Source organism: Macrosteles quadrilineatus, unplaced genomic scaffold (genome assembly GCF_028750875.1).
Source record: "Macrosteles quadrilineatus isolate MER2022 unplaced genomic scaffold, UCM_ALF_1.0 Scaffold_3__2_contigs__length_128488019, whole genome shotgun sequence".
In the NCBI taxonomy this organism is placed as follows: domain Eukaryota; kingdom Metazoa; phylum Arthropoda; class Insecta; order Hemiptera; family Cicadellidae; genus Macrosteles; species Macrosteles quadrilineatus.
The window spans coordinates 32,124,477-32,146,698 of NW_026542596.1; the positions used below are offsets into that span (position 1 = coordinate 32,124,477).

Below are 22,222 nucleotides of genomic sequence, written 5' to 3' on the forward strand. Positions count from 1 at the left end.
TTATTGTTTTTAGGACAGGAACAAATGAATTGACATACAAAAAATATACATATATTTGAGTAAAAAACGTTAAACACTGTACAAAACAACTACAATAAAAACAATTACCTTACAACAATAGAGAGTTTACATCTCAACAACTTTAAGTTATGTCAGTGGTAAGGATGAATGAGCAAAAAGGCTAAAGACTTAACTCATGTCCAAATACTTTTAATTATTTAATAACATGTGGTAAAATTAATATTTAGTTTCTAAGTTGATGGAGATTTAAAAATTAATTAATTACAATAAAATATCGTTGTAAAGATTTCTTTTTCGTAGCTAATTGGCACTTTGCCAATGCCAATTAAATTTTACATTAGCCTTTTTGCTTTTCATCCATAAAAATACCAAAGTATGACTATTATTGAAGCGAGGGTGACATATATATCTTGTTTTACATCCAAACATATATTTATGATCAAGTAAAATGTACACAGCCAATATACACCAACAGTCCATTTAGAGAGTAGTGAAATGCATTTGAAAACATCGTAGCATAATAAAATGGCATCAAACTACTACTAGACAAATAAATAAATGTAGTACAAAGAAAGATAAACCATAATAGAGACATACAATTTATATAAGATAAAATACTTGTCACTACCCTTAAAGTTATTTTGTTAATAAGAACGTTTACTTAGGCTCATGTATGAAAATGGTACATTATGTATGTTTAGTTTCGTATTTTATGATTTCAAGATTCAGGATTAAAAAATAAAAACACAGAACATTACTCTATGAGTTTTTGCAGCATTTACTTAATAGTAACCCCAGGTATCTTACTAATATTATAAATGTATTATTATTAATCAACAATACAAAATGCTAGGATGCAAAGCTCCCATAGGTCGGCCGTTTAGAAAACGACCTGCGTGAAATTTTTAGTGCGTGTAGGGGAGGTAACGGTGAGGGAGGATATGTTCCTCCTCTCCGCCTATGGCCGTTTTCACACTGCACGACACGACACCGGCACGACACCGACACGGCGCCGCCCCGGTGTCGTGGGAGTTGGAATCCTGTGATACCAAATGGAACTGGAACTGCTTACACAATGATATAATAACATTTCATGATGCAAAAATATTGATGTGATTTAGGCTATACAAGATTTTTTGCAGGACCTATTTTGCTCAAGTTATGAAGAACGTAATTGTTTACATTTTGATCAGTTGTATAATTTAATATGATTAGCTGTGTTCGGGAAGGTTGGGGATGGGGCGGCAGCAGAGTGGCGGAAGAGCCATAGCACAGCCACCTTTAATACATGTATTAGAGGTGGCTGTGGCCATAGTCTGTCTCACTCCTACAGCTCGGTATCTATCTCTCGCACCAATGCTAAGAGGAGGACGCTAAGCGGCCGACCTATAGATCAATATTTTGACGTAGATTTTCCCCTGACGCGCAACCGAATGCAAGGGTTTGCAAGATTACTGTTCTCACCTGCTACATTGAAAGCAGAATCAAAGTTAAGGTCTCATATTAAAGAGGATGAAATTTTCTATAGTTTTGCGTTTTATTATTTCATTTATTTTTAATACACACCTTATAAACATGATTTGAAGAACAAGATAAAGGGTCTTTTCAACTAGCCATAACTTATTGAAAAACGTTATTTGAAAATTTGAATAACGCAGAACTATAGATTTGTGTTTGCACTACTAGAAGCCGTTTAGAGTGCGTAGCTATCATTATTAGTTAATTCGAAAACAGTAATCTTGGAAACCTCTGCAAGTGCTTCTCGCAGCGCTGTCCAATGGTGCAACATAGCAACTGAAGCCTGAACTGAGATTTCCGAGCTGAGGTAGAGCGCACCCTTAAAATGCATGATTTTCTTATCACAGAAATACTTGAATTTAAAACTAGTTAAATATTTATTAACTATCTTAGACCCTCATTTAAGGCAGGGTGCATAGTATAAAAATCCATGATATAAAAATGAACGTTTTGTTTTAAGTCTGTGCTGTTTTAATAAAGTGATCTTATCCTATTTTTTTGGTTTAAGGTATTTTAACATCATAGAGGAAGTGTATTGGAAACACTGGACAACGAATTTAAATGCTCTAAAATGAACAGAGACTTAATCTATGTTTACAATTATTAATGAAATCATTATTTTTAAATGCAAGTACAAACATTAAAAAAAATATAAGAATCTGAAAAAGTTGTGTGAACGCAAAAACTGCATATTATGTTTTGAAGAATTTAAATACACATTTGTTACATTAATAAGATCTAATATGATTGCGCACAAGAGGCGAAGAGACTTAGCATGATAAAATACAATAACCTATCTTACTTAGGAAAAATAAATAAACTAGGACAAGCGTACAATATAAAAAATCACAGTATTTTAATGGAATACAGTCACCATCCACGGAGAGGAGAACTTGATGACAGAGAGCCGAAGATTAGCCAACACTGAATAACTGAAAATTTGCAAAACATATAGCCAACATTAAAAATAGTATTAACACACACTGAAATACTTAACATTCTAATGTTGTTCAAAAATTTAATTTAAGCTCAACAACTCTTACATTTCATGCAATAAATTTCATTTTATCACTCACGACACAATGATTTTCTACAAAGAAACTCTATTGCATATATCGAAATTTTCTTTATCCTAGGACGCACGAGCCTGGGATTGTTTTTCACATTACTTTCGGCTAGACTTTGGGTTGCGGCATTATGACTTAGATAAAATCCATTGGTGACTTGGCGGGGATCGAACCCGGGGCCTCAGTGACTGAAGTCCCGCGCTTTAACCACTACGCCAGCTCGCTCCCCGCATATCTCGAAAATAGACTCTGTTGTCCCGATTGTGTACAATTTATATCTTTTGAAAATGATTATTATCAGTTAAATCAATTCAGCTTAATTCAGTTTTAAATTAATTTGTTTCCAATGACCTTCTGATCGTTATTATAATTGCTTATTTGAAAACTTCATACATATACTGACGTTCGTGATTGATATAAATTTCTACAAGACATGTGGTAACAATCGTTATTTCCTTATTCGTGCGCTTGAGGCTCAACTTGTAGATAAGCCGAGCTTAAATGTTGTATAAATGTTAAAGCAAGAGCAGAATAATACAAATCTCAATAGAGTTCAAATCGGCTTACGGCTTTATGCCACGACGTTTCAAGTCTACATCAAGCTTGTGTAAAGCATTTTACTACAATAGTTAAGAAGAAAAAAGCTCGATTTGTTTTGTTACACATTTATTTAAAAATTGTGTTTAATTTGATCGTTAAGTACATTGGAAATATTTAAGAAAAAAGCTAAATATTGTATCAAAGAGAATATTTCGATAATCTAAGAAAACCTAAGCCTGCCACTTAAAGTATTTACAGTAACAGGTTGTAAATAAGCTTAAAAAAGTTGTTACGACGTTATGAAAGAGTAAAAGTGTGCATTGAATGCTTGTTACGTGTTGAATTGATACTTTTATGCAAAAATGTTCAATAATGCTTGCATGTACAGAAATGAAACGACTATGTGATGACAGTTTGTTTTAATTTTTGCCACATTTGTTTGTTGTATCGATATATCCCCTGGATTGATCGTCAAACTAAGTCAATTTACAATGCTATGTTGAAGGAATAGTTAAAATATACTTATGCATATTTCACTTTTTTAATGTTTCTGTGTGGTAAGACATACATTTATGAAATAATCTTAATATATATAATGGGAAATTACAAAAAATGAAAATAACTTCTATTGTTTGATCACTGACTCTTACAGTTTTCTTTTATTTCTTCATCCTTGAATGATGAAGAATGTCCCTGTTTTACAAATTACTTCAGTGTAGGACTGTGGGTGAACGAAATGACAATTCTCCTTCATTGAGGTGAACATAGGGCCTCAAGGTTCTCTCTTACAGCAAACTTCTAAAACAAGGTTTTGATATTATCACATAATGCCACTGGGGATTGACGGAATTTGTACTTTGGACCTCGAAGACCGAAGCCCTGCAAGCAGCAGCCTAGCTTCAGCAACTGTTATGCATAAAAAATGACATTATCATAAGCTCATCCGGGGTAGAGTGCGGGCTTTTGGTCCCTGGTTCCAACCCCCCCCCTTCCACAAATCACCAATGCATTTTATCTAAGTGATAATACACAACCCCTATGTCTGACCTGCAGAAATAAAAAACTGTCCATACCTAGTTATACCTGTCGTGGTACCGTTTGGAGATGTTCTGCATGTACAACTCTAACTCCTTCTGCAGCTCAGCGTGGTCCACATCTTGCAGACTGGAGTTGCTGATGTTGTTGTGAAGGTTGCGGTCAGTCTCGTGATGATTACCAAGACCCGCTTGGTCAGTTACCACGTACTGCTCCATAGTTGTCTCGCGATGCAGGCACGATATGCACGACATCGTGGTCGTCTTCTCGGTCGCGCCCAACCTCGTCTCCATGATGTCTGGTGTTATGTAGCTACTCTCCGACTTCTGTGAGATTATTAGTGTTTTTCATTTTATTGTATTTTAAGTTATTTGTAATTTGAATTTCTTTCGAAACACGATTTAACCAGGTTTTTAATTTAAATAAAGCACGTGATTATACCACGTGAGACCACAGTGAAAATAATATACATACAGGGTGATTGGTACTCATTGTGACAAAAATCTTTTTTGTGTAAGTACAAAGTAAATTAAGTGATGATGAATATAATAGGTTCAAAGTGTAAAAATTAGCTTCCCAAAGAATTATTTTAAGTTATAAAAAACCATGTTTTTAAACTTAAAACAGCAATTTTTTTAGTTATCTGTAAACGGATTTCAGTAGATAATGTCATTTTCGTGTTCTACATTAAATTTTGAATAAGAATAATAGAAAATGACTAAGGATCAGTTGTAAAAACTCCATTGTAAATAGATTTAAAGAAAAAAATAAGGTGTTTGATACGAATTAAAAAAAAACATTGCATTTTTCTACACCCTGTATATAAGAAGGTGGCCAAACATGTTAAAAACTACGCCATTTTAAAAGATTTCCAACCATATGCTACACTATTGAGCGTTAGGACTGCTTATGTGTGCTTTGGTGGTTTGAAGACTGCAAAACATGGTGTTTTGAACATTTTAAACATAGATAGTCGGCATGTATTAAGAATTTCAGTTTGAATAGTAAAAACAGTAAAAAGTTCCCTGTTTTCTAGCATTCAACCCACTAAAACAAACAAAAGCATATCTAAGCTTATAAGAACCATAACACATAATTTTAATCAAAACCAGCTGTTTTCCTAAAATCCGATATTTTGTTATTTAATGGGGGGTTTTAAGGGAAAATAACATAAGTGCAATAACTTTTTTTACGAAAATGGGATCAGTAACATTTTGTTTAAAATTTTAAGGACCATAACTTACTAATTTTAATCAAAACCGGCATTTTTCCAAAATAAAAATTTCCATTACTATGGGGGTTTTATGGCAAAATAACATAATCCACAATAACTTTGGACAACCTTTCACATTTATAATATTAGTAAGATCAGTATGATGATGATAAATCTAATTAGAATTACAAACTTTTGGGAAACCGTAAGCCCATAATTGAATAAAAGGTCTTAAGCGAAACTTCACAGAAAAATACAGCTTTTTTTCGCTACGCTCCCTCCTAAGAGCACGAACCTCAATTAAACGGCTGAATTATATTTCATATTAAATACAGGGTGTTTCAAAACTCTCTCCCGAAACTCAGTGGGCATGTTTCTTAGGACAAAACAAAAAACAAATATTGTCTAAGCATAAGCCTTATCTCGCTTCGTTTTCCGTCTGGCAATGTGTATGTATTTTTTACATAACTTCCTATAACTTTGGAACCACTTGAGGTGCCAAGTTCAAAATTGGTACGTGTATGATGACATATAGGAACTATTTTTTTTGCATAGCATCAAGTTTCTACTTTGTATAATTTAAAAATAGCGGTCCTTTTTATTTTTTAAAGCTTAATATCTCATAAACCATAGTATTAATACAAATATTACAAAAGACCAAAAGGATGGAAATTTAATTCCCTTTTCAGAAATGTACAATTTGTACAGGGCCATAATACAAAAAGCGGACAAAAATAAAATTTTCTGAAGTTAAAACAAAAACATTTGGGCAAATTCAATAAATTAGCAGAGGTATTACCTGTATTAAAATTGTATAAATAAATTAATAAAAATAAAGAAATATATATATATACTGTGTAAATAAAAATGAACGATAATGAATAAATGAATGAATGGTTGGATGAATGAATGAATGAATGAATGAATGAATGAACGAACGAACGAACGAATGAATGAATGGATGAATGAATGAATGAATGAATGGATGGATGGATGAATGAATGAATGAATGAATGGATGGATGAATGAATGAATGAGTAATGTAATGAATAATGAATGAGTAATGTAATGAATAATGAATAATGTATGAATTAATGAACAAACGAACGAACGAATGAATGGATTAATGAATGAATAGATGGATGAATGAATAGATGGATGAATGAATGGATGAATGAAGGAATAAATGAATGAATAAACAAATTAATAAATAGTATCCTCACCTGGCCCTTCACACTAGAGTCTCCTCTGTCCGAGTGGGAGGGGGCAGATTGTGAGTCTGTGGCAGTCACGCTTTTTGAACCTGGCCCGTTGAACGCCCTCTGCTGTCTAGAGAGCACGGAGTAGCTTCGTCGTCCGGTCGCACCACAGCAGCACCGGCACAAACTGTCCTGTCCGGACAACAGAGCACGGCCTGCTTGCGTTAGTGTGTTCTCTACATCGCCCAGGCATTAATCGCATTTACAGAATGAATAATGTATAGACTATAAGTATCCCGCCGCAGCAAACCTGCCAACTAAGCGAATTTCCATCTGCCTAAATTGATTTTCAATTAAAGCTATTTAAATGACGTTAGGTCTAACGTGCACCTAGGTTTGCTGCTACAGGGAAACTAATTAAGTGTGTTTTTTGTAAAATATATGTATTATTAATATGTAATGTATAAAATAAATAAATTTACCAAGTTTGATCAAAATATATCCATAAACAAGCAAACTAGAACATTTTACAATATTCTCCTTAGGAATAACATCGCAGGAAGGTCTAGTGAGAAATTGGGAAACCTTGTGTTTTGGGGGAAACCCCCATTTTCACCCCATAAAACCCCCCGTTGAACCTCGTTTCCGTTTCTATGGACCGATCATGCTGGTTCTCGAACTCATTCAAGTTTATCTTTCCTTACACCTTCAAGCCAAATTTCATCAAAATTGGAAAAATACACAAGTTATCACGTTCACGAACACATTTATAGAGGTAACTATGTATATACAATTTTTACGAATGGTGTTTTTGGTTTCTGGGGACTAGGTCTTACCATACCACCTACGGTAATAGCTACTTCCCTATGGGGAAATTTGCTAAAACAAAACAAAAAAGTGGGTGAGAGGTAAATTTCCAATTCACTCAGACACATCAATACATTTTTATAACCCACACATATTAAAGTGAATACTTGTCCACCTATATCGGCCAACATTTTGGTAAATCTTTTCTTAGTTTCAAATGACTTGAACGATTTGCAATTTGTAATTCCTTAGACAAATATTTGGCCCTGACAACATGAGTCCTAACGGAATTGTTTATTACGTAAGCCTCTGAGTCATCCCTATATGAAGAATTAACTTGATTCAACCACTCCATATGCTAAGTGATCCAATCCCTTTAAAACTACTGATTTCAATTTATATAATGCTAAGTCTCCATAATGTAGAGGATTTCTAAATGTCTATCAATTTTCTACAAGAAAATTTCTCTCTATAGAAAAATTGTACGAGAATATAGATGTCTTAATAATGTCTATCAATGTTGTCTTAACCAATTTCTGAGTGAGGGATACAATGTCTCTTGCCTAAAGCAGATTTCAAATTCTGTAAATCAAAACCGTCAGCTAATTCAAGAAACACTTGGTAGATAACGCAATTTATACAATTATGACGGATTTACCACTTACGATTGTAATGTATTACCTAATTTAAATCCCAGCAATACACAATGTACAAAACATATTAAATTATGGATAAAATAGTACCCTCTAAATATATTTTTAGAAACAAGATAATCTTACTCTGAAGAAACACTCTACAGCCTGCTTTAGTATGGATTTTAGTAAAACATCAATACAAAATCAAAACCTGCTTATGTAAAGGACTTTTACGGTCCTAAAAGTCCTTATATAGATACTGAATCCCTCTTATATACCTATTATAGTCTATGAAACAATGTTTGAAGTACGCACAAAAAAAATATTTCAACACTCAACTTTTTTTTATCTGGTTTGTTGTAAATGAGCACTTTGGAAATTGGCATAACTTTTCTTAGTGAGAGGTTATGTTACAATTCAACAAACGAGTAGGAAACAAGAAACAAACGATTCTACAGGGTGGGGCAATGAGAACGCCACAATTTGATTTAGCTGTCACGTGTAAATTGTTGCAACAATGAATGATCATATTATTCTGTATAGACAGGTGGCTCCAATGAACTGCCACGGAATTAGTGGGGGTAGAAACATTTTTGTAAAAAAGGAAAAAAAATAAGTTTCATTTGTTACTTTTTGTGTATCTATTGGACCTCTCCGATAAGTTTTGTAAACTTGGTGAGGCCAAGCTGTAGTATTATCATAAATTAATATATGAATTTGAATTTGAACCACAAACATCCTACACCCTCCTCAGTAAAATGGTAAATCATGACATTTGTTACCTTGAACGCCTCGCGGAACTTGAGAGACATGATGTGGTAGAGGATGGGGTTGACGGTGGTTGACACGTAGTAGAGGATGCCAGAGAGGTAGGTGACGACCACGTAGACGTGCAGGACGACCGGCGACACAGGCTCTTGACCTGAACCCACACCGTAGATGGCGACCAGGCGCTGAGCATGGAACGGCGCCCAGCAGATGAAGAATGCGACCACTACAGCCACTAAACACGCAAAACTTCAGTTAGGGTAAAAACATAGTGAAGCAGGGCAGGTCACATAGTCGCTAGTCACTTGTAGACTAGCTGGTTACCTGACGGGAAGCTGAAGAACACACACGTAGTAGAGCTTAGTCAGTCGCTTGTTGGCCAACCTTTTAATTACAGTACTTAAATAAATGCACGTAAATATATGTTAGCTAGTGATTTACGAAAGAATAGCAATATAATGTCTTGGGATAGGAAGAAGGAATATAACGTCCTGGGATTAGAAAGAAGAACAAAATACTGGAATGTGTTTAGTAAAAGATTTTCATAATTGATTCGATCACAGTAAAATATTGGAGTTTATAACTTAATTTTGTATAGTTGTCAAGTGCAATTGATGTATACCACATTATTGCGAAATTGGAGCTGTGAAACCACATTATAGTCTGCCATTATAGTCCTGTCATATTAGGTAAAAATACCTGGAAATTATTCCCTAAATGGAGAAACTTCGCATATGCGTGGTACTAGTACCCAGTAACAACACGTATAAACATAACATAAAACACACTGTGCTACGGCTGCCTTCTGACCATATTTCACTAACTGTTGGAAATACAGAAATATTGTTGAAACAAAAGTTGAAGAAGACACAAAAATATTTTTTTGGCGTTTCCAAATTTAGGGAATTATTTCCACCTGGGCTAATAGTTCTTTGCTCACAGAGATACATGCCACATACTGCTGTTGTTGGAATGGAAATCCGGGCAATTCGCTAACAAATGTTTCCCAAGAAGTTGATTAGGTCGAATTGAATGAGAAATGATTTTTTAACTAGCGAGCAGTCAAATTATACATCAAATAGATCAAATAAATACCAGTTATAAACAAAAAGCAAATACTGTAGCAGCAAAACCTACAGGCTTCAAAAATCTCATTGCTTGACAAAAGGCTTTTCGATCGCAATAGCACATGCAACCTCATGCCAAGTTTCATTTGTACAAGTTCATTATGTAACATTTTGTTGTATCAAAGATCCGAGCTTTGATATCACCATGTTGACTAAGGTACCGTAATAGTTACTTCCATAGTCGGGAAAATCCGATATCAAAGGATCCCATCTAATCAACCACCCTGCCAGTAAGGAAGGATCCTTACTTAATGAACTTCATCGAATTTAAAGTTTATCACTTGAACGATATGCATTAGTATAAATAGAGAAAGTGCAAACGACCTGTTTATTCTACTTTCCTGTTGTACTGTCATTTTTCAGTATCAAAAGTGGCGATGACTTAACAGAGATTGATTTGAGATTAAATATTGAATGGAAATGCGTTTTGTACTGCAAAACGCTTTCTGCATAGTATACATATTTATGCATAATATACATCATACTTCATACTAATACCAGGACTACTAACATCTAGTACTAGGTAATATGATAAAATGAGAGAAAGTTTGTTCGTTTTTTTGTTTGTATGTTCGTTTGTTTAAAGTTCAATTACGCATAACTACTGGTCGGATTGAGTTGAAATTTGGTATGATAATAATAGCTTACATTCCCGATTAACATATAGACATATTCTTATATCAAAGATCTCATCGGGCTCCACCGCTGTGGCTCTGGAGATTCCAATGGTAACCTTATTAATCTTCATATTTAAAATTAACTAATGATTTTTGCCAGCTGTTTTAACTACAAAAGTTGGTTCTATGATATTCAATAGCATCAAAAGTTATCAGCCCGGTCAATCCGTTGTAAAAATCGCCCATACGTGGACAAAAATGGCGTCCGAGGATTTTTTCAAAAACTATGTTTTTTTGGGGCGCAACAAATATTTCTGGAACGTTCCGAGATATTCACAAAAAATAGCGAAATTTTTGCACTTTTTTAAGCTTTCATGTTATAAGTTGAAAACTTCGAATTCTAGTGACTTGGACCCCTATACAAAATGGAAGTTGACAAAATGTCCTTCAAAATGCACTATTCACACTTGAAAATCGATTAGAAATAACCTCCGCTATAGCACATTGAAAATTGTTTATTTTTTACTTTAAAAAAAATAAAGCTTTTGGTCTGTCTTTTAATATTACTCAGCAAACACCCACCCCATAACTAACTCAATCCCTAAGCTAAGTCCGTATCGTTCGTCATTATTTCAAGAATGGTCCACGAGGAGAGGAAAGAAATCGAGCCTCTACAAATCTTTCCACCATTTGCCGGATTCTGAAATACCAAAAGACACCCAAAATGTTATATATGGAGGGTTTCTACTACACAAGGTGGTTTGGTAGAGTAACTCTGATCTGGTGAGAATAATTCAGTGGTTTCCCAGGTGGCTTTGGGAAGGCTGCGTGGTCTGTACCGGTACAAAAGCATCCTGCCAGGGACAGCCAAGCTGCAGCTGGTACAGTCACTAGTGTTGTCAGTGCTCCACTACTGTTTTCTTGCATACGGCCACAGCATCTCAAGGGAAGAGATGTCCCTAATTGCAAAACGTGCTGAACTCCGCAATTCGTTTCCTATACGCTATCCGTAAGCGTGAACGCGTATCCCCATTCCGGGATGGTGCGGGGTTGCTGTCAATGGCCGTTTGCAGGGCTCAGACTTGTAGCCTCATCCACCGGGTCTTGGTTCAGCAAGAGCCTAAGTACTTAAGCATCAACATAAACATTTAAATGAAATCCCAAATTCTACTTTTACTTACTTATTAAACACTATACATAGTTGTGTTAACTAAGTAGCTGAGTTATGTGCTCGTTTGGTCATGGTTGCTCCTTCAATCCTGAGAGGAGTTTTTTATGGTTCAAAATAGGGTCAAACTGTCCTTTTAATACATAGCCATGGCTAAAAAAAGAGCTGGTCTTAAGTCAGTAACAATGTTACACAAGACTTACTTCATTTAATATTCATCCTTCACTATTAATTTGGGCTACACACGTACGGTAGCTGGTGTCCCAATCCCAATTGGTAGTTGGTAATACGGTCAAAATCCGTTACGTGCCCAAAACTCTATTTTTTCCAATTACACTTCTATAACTTATTGAAACCTTTTATAGGTAATAAAAACAAACAGTTGGTTTCTTTTATAGGCATTAATACAAAATACAATATTTGGAAAAGGTACTTAATCGAAACTTGATCATACGCTACAGTATATAAATTTGGAGAAAACACACAAAATATTAGAATAACTACTGCAACTTTTACGTTGTTTGAGAATTTTGGTTGGTTAAGTTAGGTTAGGTTAGATGACATTGTTATAACCTTACCTAACCCAACCAAACTTCTTGAACTCAAAAACCTTTTCTGAATATTGTATTTTCATTATTTATTACCTATAAAATGTTTCAATAAGTTATAGAAGTGTAACTGGAAAAAAGAGTTGTGGGCACGTAACGGATTTTTACCGGTAATACTAATATAATAATTCACATAACCTACAGTCTATGTTAAGCCTTGATCATTGTGTTTTAATAAACGAAGGCCAAACAACTAGCTGATCTTAGTCTGTAACAATTCTGTTATTATCTCTCATCTAACACTTGCAGTTTACTCATGCCTGACAAAATGGTGTGTAAGACTCCAACCCAATCCAAGCAACTTACCTAGCATCTTGAGCACTCGACGGGAGCTGGCAGACCTACAAACGCTCCTGTTGGTCTCCTGGTGACGGCTGAAGGATCCAGAGGTCTTCTTGAGCAGCGCAGACCTCCTCAGCCGCAGCCCTATCAACGCGTACAGCACCGTGATGACGGTCATCGGCAGCACGAAGAACAGAAACGTCGAGATCTCGAAAGAGTGTCTGATCTCCTTCTCCTTGAGCACTTGACACTGCACCATCTCCGGTCTTTTCCCCCGAGTCACCCCGAACTGTAGGGCCTGCACAGAGAAGAAACAGATACAAATTGGTCTTGCTAGCCCATGTAGTGCCTGCAAAAAGAAAAAAAAAAACGTGGAAAAAATTGGTCTTGCTAGCCTATGTGGGGCCTGCACAAAGAAAAAAACGTGGATACAAATTTGTCTTGCTAGCCTGTGGGGCTTGTACATTAACGACTTAGGCCTAACCTTTGTAGAAACAGTACGATGCATCTAAAATAGCTTCTAAAAATACATCTAATAGTGCTTACACCTAGAACATCATCAGCCTGTCTAGGTGGAGTTTGTGTATTACGAAATGCATACGAGTCAACGTATAAGAGCTTCGCTCACTCCACTCAAAAACTCTTGTCTATATTTTATTAATGGATTTTTTTGCCCACATTCCGAATGAAAATTAATAATCTCATTTTAATTTTTTTATAGTTTGTAGTGCATCTGAACTGCTGAATACTAATTTAATTATTGAAGATAACTTGTAATGCAACTAAACAGCTGCATACTAAGCTAATTATTGAAAAGTATTAAAGTATTAAAAAATATAACTTGTAATGCAACTGAACTGCTGAATACTAAGATAATTATTGAAGACAGCTTGTAATACAACTGAACTACTGCATACTAAGTTAATTGTTGAAGATAGCTTGTAATGCAACTAAACCACTTCATACTAAGTTAAATATTGTAAAGTACTAAAGTATTCAAGAAGATAACTTGTAATGCAACTGAACTGCTGAATACTAAGTTAGTTATTGAAGATAGCTTGTAATGCATCTGAACTGCTGAATACTAAGTTAGTTATTGAAGATAGCTTGTAATGCAACTGAACTGCTGCATACTAAGTTAGTTATTGAAGATAGATTGTAATGCATCTGAACTGCTGAATACTAAGTTAGCTATTGAAGATAGCTTGAAATGCATCTGAACTGCTGCATACTTAGTTAATTATTAAAGAAGATAAATTCTTACTTTATTGACTATAATTAGTAAATCTCTATAAACATACTATTCCTGGGTTCAATGGTTCCAAATTTGTGGAAAGTGAACTCGCCACGTTAAATTTATATTGATTTGATTTTCATTGTACAGTGAAATTGAATCAGTAGAAAACCACCATGGGTGGTTATATATTCTGGTGTTATATATTCTGAACGATATTTAAAAAAAATGCTGATTTCATTCCACTATCTTCAATTCCCGAGTGAGATTCAAAATATTTTAAACACGTAACCTGAATTTTTATGTTTCATTCGTTTATGTTATTTACTGTTCTGAAAAGCAAGGTCCGTAGGCAAACTTATTCCCATCAGCTTTCAGTGAATTTACTTTTCCAGATTGAATTTATATGCAAACTCAATCATCGAAGTCAATTCAAATATTTGTGTTTTGTTTACTTGTTCGATACCTAGAAACTTTCAACAAACATACTAACTTAAACAACGTCAATGGGGCGGAGAAGCCAAAAAGGCTGTAACGGGAATTCTATATTGGCTAAATAAAATAGATTTGGCCTACTTATAATATACAGGGTGTCCCGTAATCAAACAGCCAAGCTCCGGGAAATGGTTCTATGGGTCATAATAAAGAGAAAATCAAGAATAACATCTTTTCCAAAATTGCTTCGTTAACCAGATATCCGCCATTTTGTAAATTTTATATAAACATTTTTATTTTTGGATGTTTCAACTGATATTTATTAAACTTGTTAAATTATTGTAGTAAATAAGTACAACTGAGCACCCTGAATATTATATTTTTATAAGAAGTGACATGTTTTAGACATAAGTCCATTTTCAAACTTCAAATACATACATTAAATACTTAACTGTTGTTTATATTAATTGTTTGTATATAAATACATATAATTTAGATGTCCAGATGATTTATAGAATTAGACAGGATTTGGAAAAATATTTTTGTTACTGATTATTTAATTCTAAAACTTGGTCAAAGATTGGGTTTCTTGAAGGAATTTGGCTATTTAAAATATGATTTGGATTTTTAAGATTTTCATCGTATATGAAATATTCTTCAGTTGAAGCCATTCGATTTCCTTTGTTTAAAACTTTTAGAATTTTCATTTTTTTTTTTTTTTATTTGTGTAATTGTGGTTGGTCGATAAAAGGTGTTCAGCAAAGTTTGATTTCATGGATGTTCTGTTGTTACTCTTAAGAGCTTGAATGTGCTCTTTGAATCTAGATTTAAAAGAGCATCCTGTCTGACCTATGTAGAAGTGTGCAAGTTAATTTTGTATATGCCAGGTTAAACTTGGTATGTAGGTTAAGGTACAAAAGCCCCATGCTGGAAAAAATCATCTTGATTCAACTTAAAACTTCAAAATGGTGGTCATTTTAATTTTTTAAACTTAAATTACACAAAAAGGGCTAATTTTATGAAAAGAAAATGCTAAGTACACTTTTATTTGGAATTTATAATTTATTCCCTATCAAATAATACCAAGTTCAAAAAGATCGAATAAGAAATAGCTGAAATATTACGATTTTTAGTTGTAAAATGGGGTAAACCTGACTAGCTTCTGCCATTTTACAACTAAAAATCGTTGGCTGTTTACTTAAGGACACCCTGTATGCATTAAGATACGATAGTGAGAAAAATTATTTGTATCTTTAACACATGATTGTGCATAAAAGAGTGTTCATATTAATTATTTAATTTCAATGAGGTCGTCCTAGCTTAAGGCTAAACACATTTATCACTCACAATAGACGACATTGTTACAAATGGATCTTTCACTACACATTTGAATATATTCCAATATTTTATGTTAATGTTGGAACGATTCAATTTACATTTTCATGGTGGAATGTCCTCTGGATCGTCTGAACTAACTATATAGTGATTTAAATTGCCTTGTTGCTGTCGAAACGATAAGGACCAACCACAACGGATCGTTTTGACAGTAACAATGTAATATAAATCACTATAATAGTTCATTTACATTGATGCTATAAAATGTATTCAACGCTATGGTTATATAATAACTAGTCGTAGCATGTATAATGAAAGGGCGTAGCAATTAGTTTAAAATTAATCATAGATAGAAGTGATCTCTGTCTCGTAGTTATCAACAGATATTATATCAATTAGATTTGCAGAAGATAAAATCTGTATGATTTATAATAATAATCTAAGCAATTTAGTTGCCTTATTAATTCCAAGTAATGCTACAATTATTGAGCTAAATGGTTTAAGCTACCTTGCTTCATCGAGTGAACCTTACAGAGGTAATTCTGTTACGAGGTACAGAATTAACTGTAAGGAAGGGACATGAGGACCTAAGTTTACTTCAAATAAAGAAGAATTTTCATTGAATCATTCATTCATTCTTTCAACCTTTGTGGTTAGTACTCAACTATTATTTTAAGACTTCTGGAGTCCATCATCAGGTGTGAGAATCAACTGGGGTGTGATGATGGACTCCATTAGTCTGAAATAATAGTAGTGTACTACAAAGGATGAAGGAACGAAACAAGAAAACACAAATCATTTAGTTCAAATTTAGTGATTCAGAGGCTACTACGCCATAACACAATTTAATTACCTAATATGATCCCTCGTCGTTTCACAGTCATATTTGAGGAATATGTAAATTGTGAACCTCATTTTTGTTTTTAGTTTCTATATTTTTATGAATTTAATTTCCTTATGACGCACCGGTAAAATATATGTGATATAAGTTTACTTCAATAAAGAAGAATTTTCATTGAATCATTCATTCATTCTTTCAACCTTTGTAGTTAGTACTCAACTATTATTTTAAGACTTCTGGAGTCCATCATCAGGTGTGAGAATCAACTGGGGTGTGATGATGGACTCCATTAGTCTGAAATAATAGTAGTGTACTACAAAGGATGAAGGAACGAAACAAGAAAACACAAATCATTTAGTTCAAATTTAGTGATTCAGAGGCTACTACGCCATAACACAATTTAATTACCTAATATGATCCCTCGTCGTTTCACAGTCATATTTGAGGAGTATGTAAATTGTGAACCTCATTTTTGTTTTTAGTTTTTATATTTTATGAATTTAATTTTCTTATGACGCACCGGTAAAATGTATGTGTATACTTTCATTTTGTATTTTAAGATGTTTAATTTGGCATGTTCGACGAAATATTATGGACTATTTCCACCTAATATTCTAACGTATCATTTACACTATTTTCATAACTTTAATCAGCGGTAATGAAATAAGAAGACGGTTACAAAATATATTATCAAACGTTTGCCGAGTTCAACACGTCCGGTAAAAATGAACAATATTAAAATGTATTAAATACCTCTATTTTATCGTAGATGAAGTGATTTTATGTAATCCTAATGGGTGCGGTAGCAACTAGTTTCGGTTCAACACTGGAACAGTCTTCAGGTTCTACAAGGACATTGTCGCTTCTAGAGAAGGTCGTCTCAGTTCACACAAAAAACCACAAAACATCGAAACATTAAAAATATTAAAACACGACGACCTTTTGAAGAAGCGACAAGGTCCTTGTAATGCCTGAAGATAGTTCCAGTGTTGAAGCGAAACTAGTTGCTGTCGAAACCATTTGGATTACATAAAATACATTTATTTAAACCACTTATATTGTATATTGGCAATCTATACATATTGAAAAATGAGCCAATGAACAGTTTACACTATGATTCATATTTATATACATTTTATTCAAATATAAGGATGCTAGGTTCTGCGCATATCCATAATTAAGGAGCAAAATGCACTTACTTGGCTGTAGTTGAAGGGTGTGTCCATAATATAAACTTAAAAGATTCCATGTTCAAGAGTAATTAAAAAGTTACATTTTAATTAAGATCTTTTTTATGAAGATTTGCCATCCTTGCAAGTACACTTTAATTAAAAAAGATTATGAATGGATATAAGTAAAATAGAGACTCTAATTTAATAATAATAGGTAATATTTTTTCAGTTATAACAATACCAAGCGAGTAGATCCAATATTATTTATAAAATATTTGTCTAAAATGTATCTAATAACTCTTTTTTTGATCGAAAGAATAATTCCCGTTCACTTATGATTCGCTTAACTATTATTAGCAGTATCACGATACTAAGTTCGATTATGTTAACATTGGATGTATTAATCTATTTACATTATAAGATATAAAGTATATAAATCATTATCATTAGTAGTTTAAACATATCACTTTAAGAATAGGCAATATTTAAAAATAAATGTGTATTGTATTTTGTTTTTATTTCGGTGCCTTTTAACATAATTGTAGGTTTTAATTGCTAGTTTGCCAACACTTTCGTGCATGTCCAAGTTTTACGAATTTATCCTTAAAATATTCATAAGGGAAACTTGCAGGAATTTGCAGGGAAATTGATGCAGAAAGCTGCTCGTGGAAAATGCATTAACGACACGACAGGCCAAATAGAATCTGTAACATAATATAAAACGCCCGTGATATAACTGGTTTGGCCCCTGATTATATTACGATCGCGTTTCAATTCTGTATGTTTAATGATTTTAAGTTACTGAATAATAACATAATAATAATATATTACAAACGGCGGGAGTGCGGCATGGATGTAGAGGTCGGGCTCTACATTGTGACGGGTGACCCCCGGCACGTCAGGTATCCGGTGCTGGGAAAACGGAGGTTGGGCCTCGGGGAACTGGGGTAGGGGCGCTGTCCCCGAGGGTATACCCGTTCCTGACTATTCCGGGCCGCCCCTTGCCGCACGATGCGCTGGTAAACACAAGATGGCTTTTATAACAAATACCCTGAACACATCTTTAATAAGTAGCTCGAATGAGCAAGAAAAGAAGTCGGAAGTAGAGCGAGACCCTTTTGGGCGAAGCTCCAAGGTCCAGAGATCGCCAACATTGAAAGGCGTGAAGACGTCCCCTCCACCTGCATCTTTCAGGTGTACAAAAGACTTGACTTTGGGATCTCCCTTGACAAGTGGAGAAGGAAACGGTGGACCACCCTCTAAGTCTGGTGAAGGGATGCCGGAGGAATCCCGAACAACAGCGTTAGATTTGGAAGTGTCGGGAATGGTACTTCTGCGTCAGCAATATCTCGACGCAGAAAATGACATTGAAAACCGGCTTCGAAACATGGAGCAGACCATAAAGGCAATGCTTGAAACCTTTAAGACGCAGAGAGGAGTTAACCAAGTGGTTAAAAATGGCATGGCTAAGCTCGAGGACGACCTTGGTTTTGTCTTCGCCTGCCGGCTGGTGAGCAAGGCGGCCATGGAAAGGATCGCCGAGAAGGTGGTGTCCCTACCTGACGACAATGCGCGACCTTCCAAGAAACGCAGGAGGCCTACATCAGAAAGCCCTCCAAAAAGAGAAGAGGTTGTTCAGACAGCAAAGCCTAAAGTTAAGGTCAAGGCGACCCAGACTTCTAGGTCCTTCTCTGACGTAGTTGCCGCTCCAGCGAAACCTCAACAGCCACAGCAACCTGCGACACCCATTGAGGGTAGCTCCCGAAAGGGGTCAGTCGTAGAAACACCATCTGGGACTGTGTGGGAAAAGCGCCTTACGAAAAAGGAGAAGAGGAAATTGAGGCACGCGGAAGTCGGCTCCAAGACATATGTGGCAGTGAGGGCGCAATCGACCGGCGTGGCCCAAGCTGTGCCTGGCTCGGCACTCGCTAAAAAGTCGCGGCCCAAAAAGCCCAGGACTGAGGCAATTTTGGTCAAGCCTTTGGAGGGAAGATCATTCGCCGAAGTCTTGGGTGTTATCAAGGCCAAGGCTAAGCCAGAGCAAACCGACACGGTTGTACGGTCGATTAGACAAACCCGGGACGGGGACGTCCTCCTCGAACTGGGTAAGTCTAAAGATAAAGCCGCCTTTGCTGCCGAACTAAAGGCAGCTGTGGAAGGTCAGGGCACCGTTCGTGCTCTCGAACCCAAGACGTCCGTCGAGGTTCGGGATATGGATTGTGTGTCAACGGAGGATGACGTCATTGATGCCCTAAAAAAAGCTGTCCCCGAGCTTGCCGGACAAACGGCTAGTCTGAGGGTGTGGCTCACGAAACCAAACCGGAGTCAACAGCGGATGGCGGTCGCCGAAATGGCAGACGCAAACGCCAGTAAGGTTTTGGCACTCCAGCATTTGAGGGTTGGATGGGTTAATTGCAGGTTGAGACGGAGGGTGGAAGTAACGAGGTGTTTTAAATGCCTTGATTTCGGCCATTCCTCCCGAAACTGCGAAGGGCCCGACCGAGGCAAGAACTGCCTTCGATGCGGGGAGGTGGGTCACACTCGTAGGGACTGTAAAGTTGAGACCTGTTTCCTCTGTAAGGAGAAAGGCCTCAATGATAAAAACGCTAAACATATAGCTGGGTCTGGGCAGTGCAGTGCATTTAAAGGCGCACTACAACAAGCGAAAGCCCAACCACGAAGATAAGGATCCTCCAGTGCAATGTAGATCGATCCAGGACGGCTGACGCGCTTCTCAGTCAGCTTGCCCTCGAACACGGTGTTGACGCGCTCTTGGTCAGCGAACAGTACCAGTACCGGGACAGGGACCCATCTCTTTGGTTTCCCGATACACTTGGTACTGCTGCGTTCTGGGTTCGTAATACAGCTAAAGTGCAGGTAAGGAGTCACGCGAAGGGCCGAGGATTCGTTTGGGTCCGGTGCGGGGATGTCACTTACTTTAGTGTATACCTCACCCCCAACGAGGCTATCCGTGACTTTCGTGGAAAGATAGACCGCCTGGAAGAGAGCGTGCGCGATACCGCCGGGCACGTTGTCGTGGCGGGGGATTTCAATGCTAGGGCTGTCGAGTGGGGAATGACTCTCACTAATTCCCGGGGGAAGTACATCCTGGACTTTGCTGCCAGGGCTGGACTTGTTGTCATAAACGAGGGCAACACGCCAACTTTCCAGCGTCCCGGAATGAGGGGAACGATCCCAGACATCACGCTTGCATCTGAGTCCCTCTTGCCGAGGATACGAGCCTGGAGAGTCCTAGAGGATTATACGGCCAGTGACCACCAGTACATCATTTTTGATGTCATGGATAGTCATCAGAGACAAGCTACCGTGTCTCGGCAGGTGCCCGTTCGGTGGAACACCAAAAAGCTGGACGTGGCCAAATTCACCGAAGTCATACTACGGGGAGAGCCAGTGGTACCTGCTGCATCCGGCGTGGCTCACGCAGAGACATCAGTTACATCATTGATGAGGCTGATAGTCTCGGCCTGCGAAGAGTCAATGCCTCGCAGGATATCCCGGTGCGATAAGCGACCTGTGTACTGGTGGACAACCGAGATCGCAGAACTACGACGGGCAGCATTGAGAGCCAGACGTCTTGCTACCAGGGCTAGAGAACCTGAAGATAGACGTCTTAAGTCTGACGCTTACAAGGTGGCAAGGAAGTCTCTTCGCCGGGCCATTAACCGGAGCAAACGCAGTTGCTGGGAGAAATTAAGGGACGATGTCGATTCCGATCCGTGGGGCCTTGGTTACAAGATAGTAACCAAGAAGCTTGGCACCCGCTCTCCACCTTCCGTTATGGACGGGGCCTCTATGGAGAGGATCGTAAAGTCCCTTTTCCCGACTCACACACTGCGTCCATTGCGGGAGTTCGGAAGGGTGGACGACGTACCGCTTTTCAGTCTCGAGGAGTTGGAGGCGGCCGTTCTGTCCCTGAAGAACAACAAGGCTCCTGGACCGGATGGGGTACCTGGTGAGGCCCTGAAGAAAGTCTTTTCAATAAACCCACAAATCCTTTTGAGCACGTACAATGCCTGTCTGGCCGAGGGGAAGTTTCCCTTCTGCTGGAAAACAGCTAGGCTTGTGCTCGTGGGGAAGGGAAAAGGAAACCCAGACCTACCCTCCTCTTACAGACCTCTCTGTATGTTGGACACTGCTGGGAAAGTCTTGGAAAAGTTGATCCGTTCCCGACTGAATTCAGCCGTGGTTGCTGCAGGGAATCTATCCCCTCGTCAGTACGGTTTCAGGAAGGGACGGTCAACGGTTGACGCTATTGAGGAGGTAAAGCGAGCCGTAATGAGAGCTGAGGAGTTTAACAACTATTCTCGTCGGGTTGTGCTGCTTGTAACACTTGATGTGCGAAACGCATTTAATTCCGCGAGGTGGTGCGATATGCTCGACGCACTGGAGAACACTTTCCACGTCCCGGCATACCTCATGCGCATGATAGAGGACTACCTCCGGTACCGCCTCATCATTTACGACACTACAGAAGGCTCCAGGACGATGGATGTAACTTCTGGTGCTGCTCAAGGATCCATACTGGGCCCGGACCTCTGGAACGTCGCCTACGACAGCCTCTTGAGATCCGAGATGCCTG

At 37.2% G+C, this 22,222-nt stretch overlaps 1 protein-coding gene across 1 annotated transcript in view; it reads right to left on the reverse strand.

The window, feature by feature from the left end:
- Nucleotides 1-2,141: 2,141 nt before the first annotated feature.
- LOC128990139 (pyrokinin-1 receptor-like) overlaps nt 2,142-22,222 on the reverse strand; it is a 57,138-nt gene continuing 37,057 nt past the window's right edge. Inside the window, exons 4-8 of the mRNA XM_054412402.1 lie at nt 12,630-12,903; nt 8,818-9,038; nt 6,618-6,785; nt 4,220-4,507; nt 2,142-2,471 (exon numbers count right to left, since the gene is read on the reverse strand). Coding sequence (XP_054268377.1) covers nt 4,220-4,507; nt 6,618-6,785; nt 8,818-9,038; nt 12,630-12,903 — 951 coding nt within the window. The 3' untranslated portion in view covers nt 2,142-2,471. The remainder of the gene's footprint in view (nt 2,472-4,219; nt 4,508-6,617; nt 6,786-8,817; nt 9,039-12,629; nt 12,904-22,222) is intronic.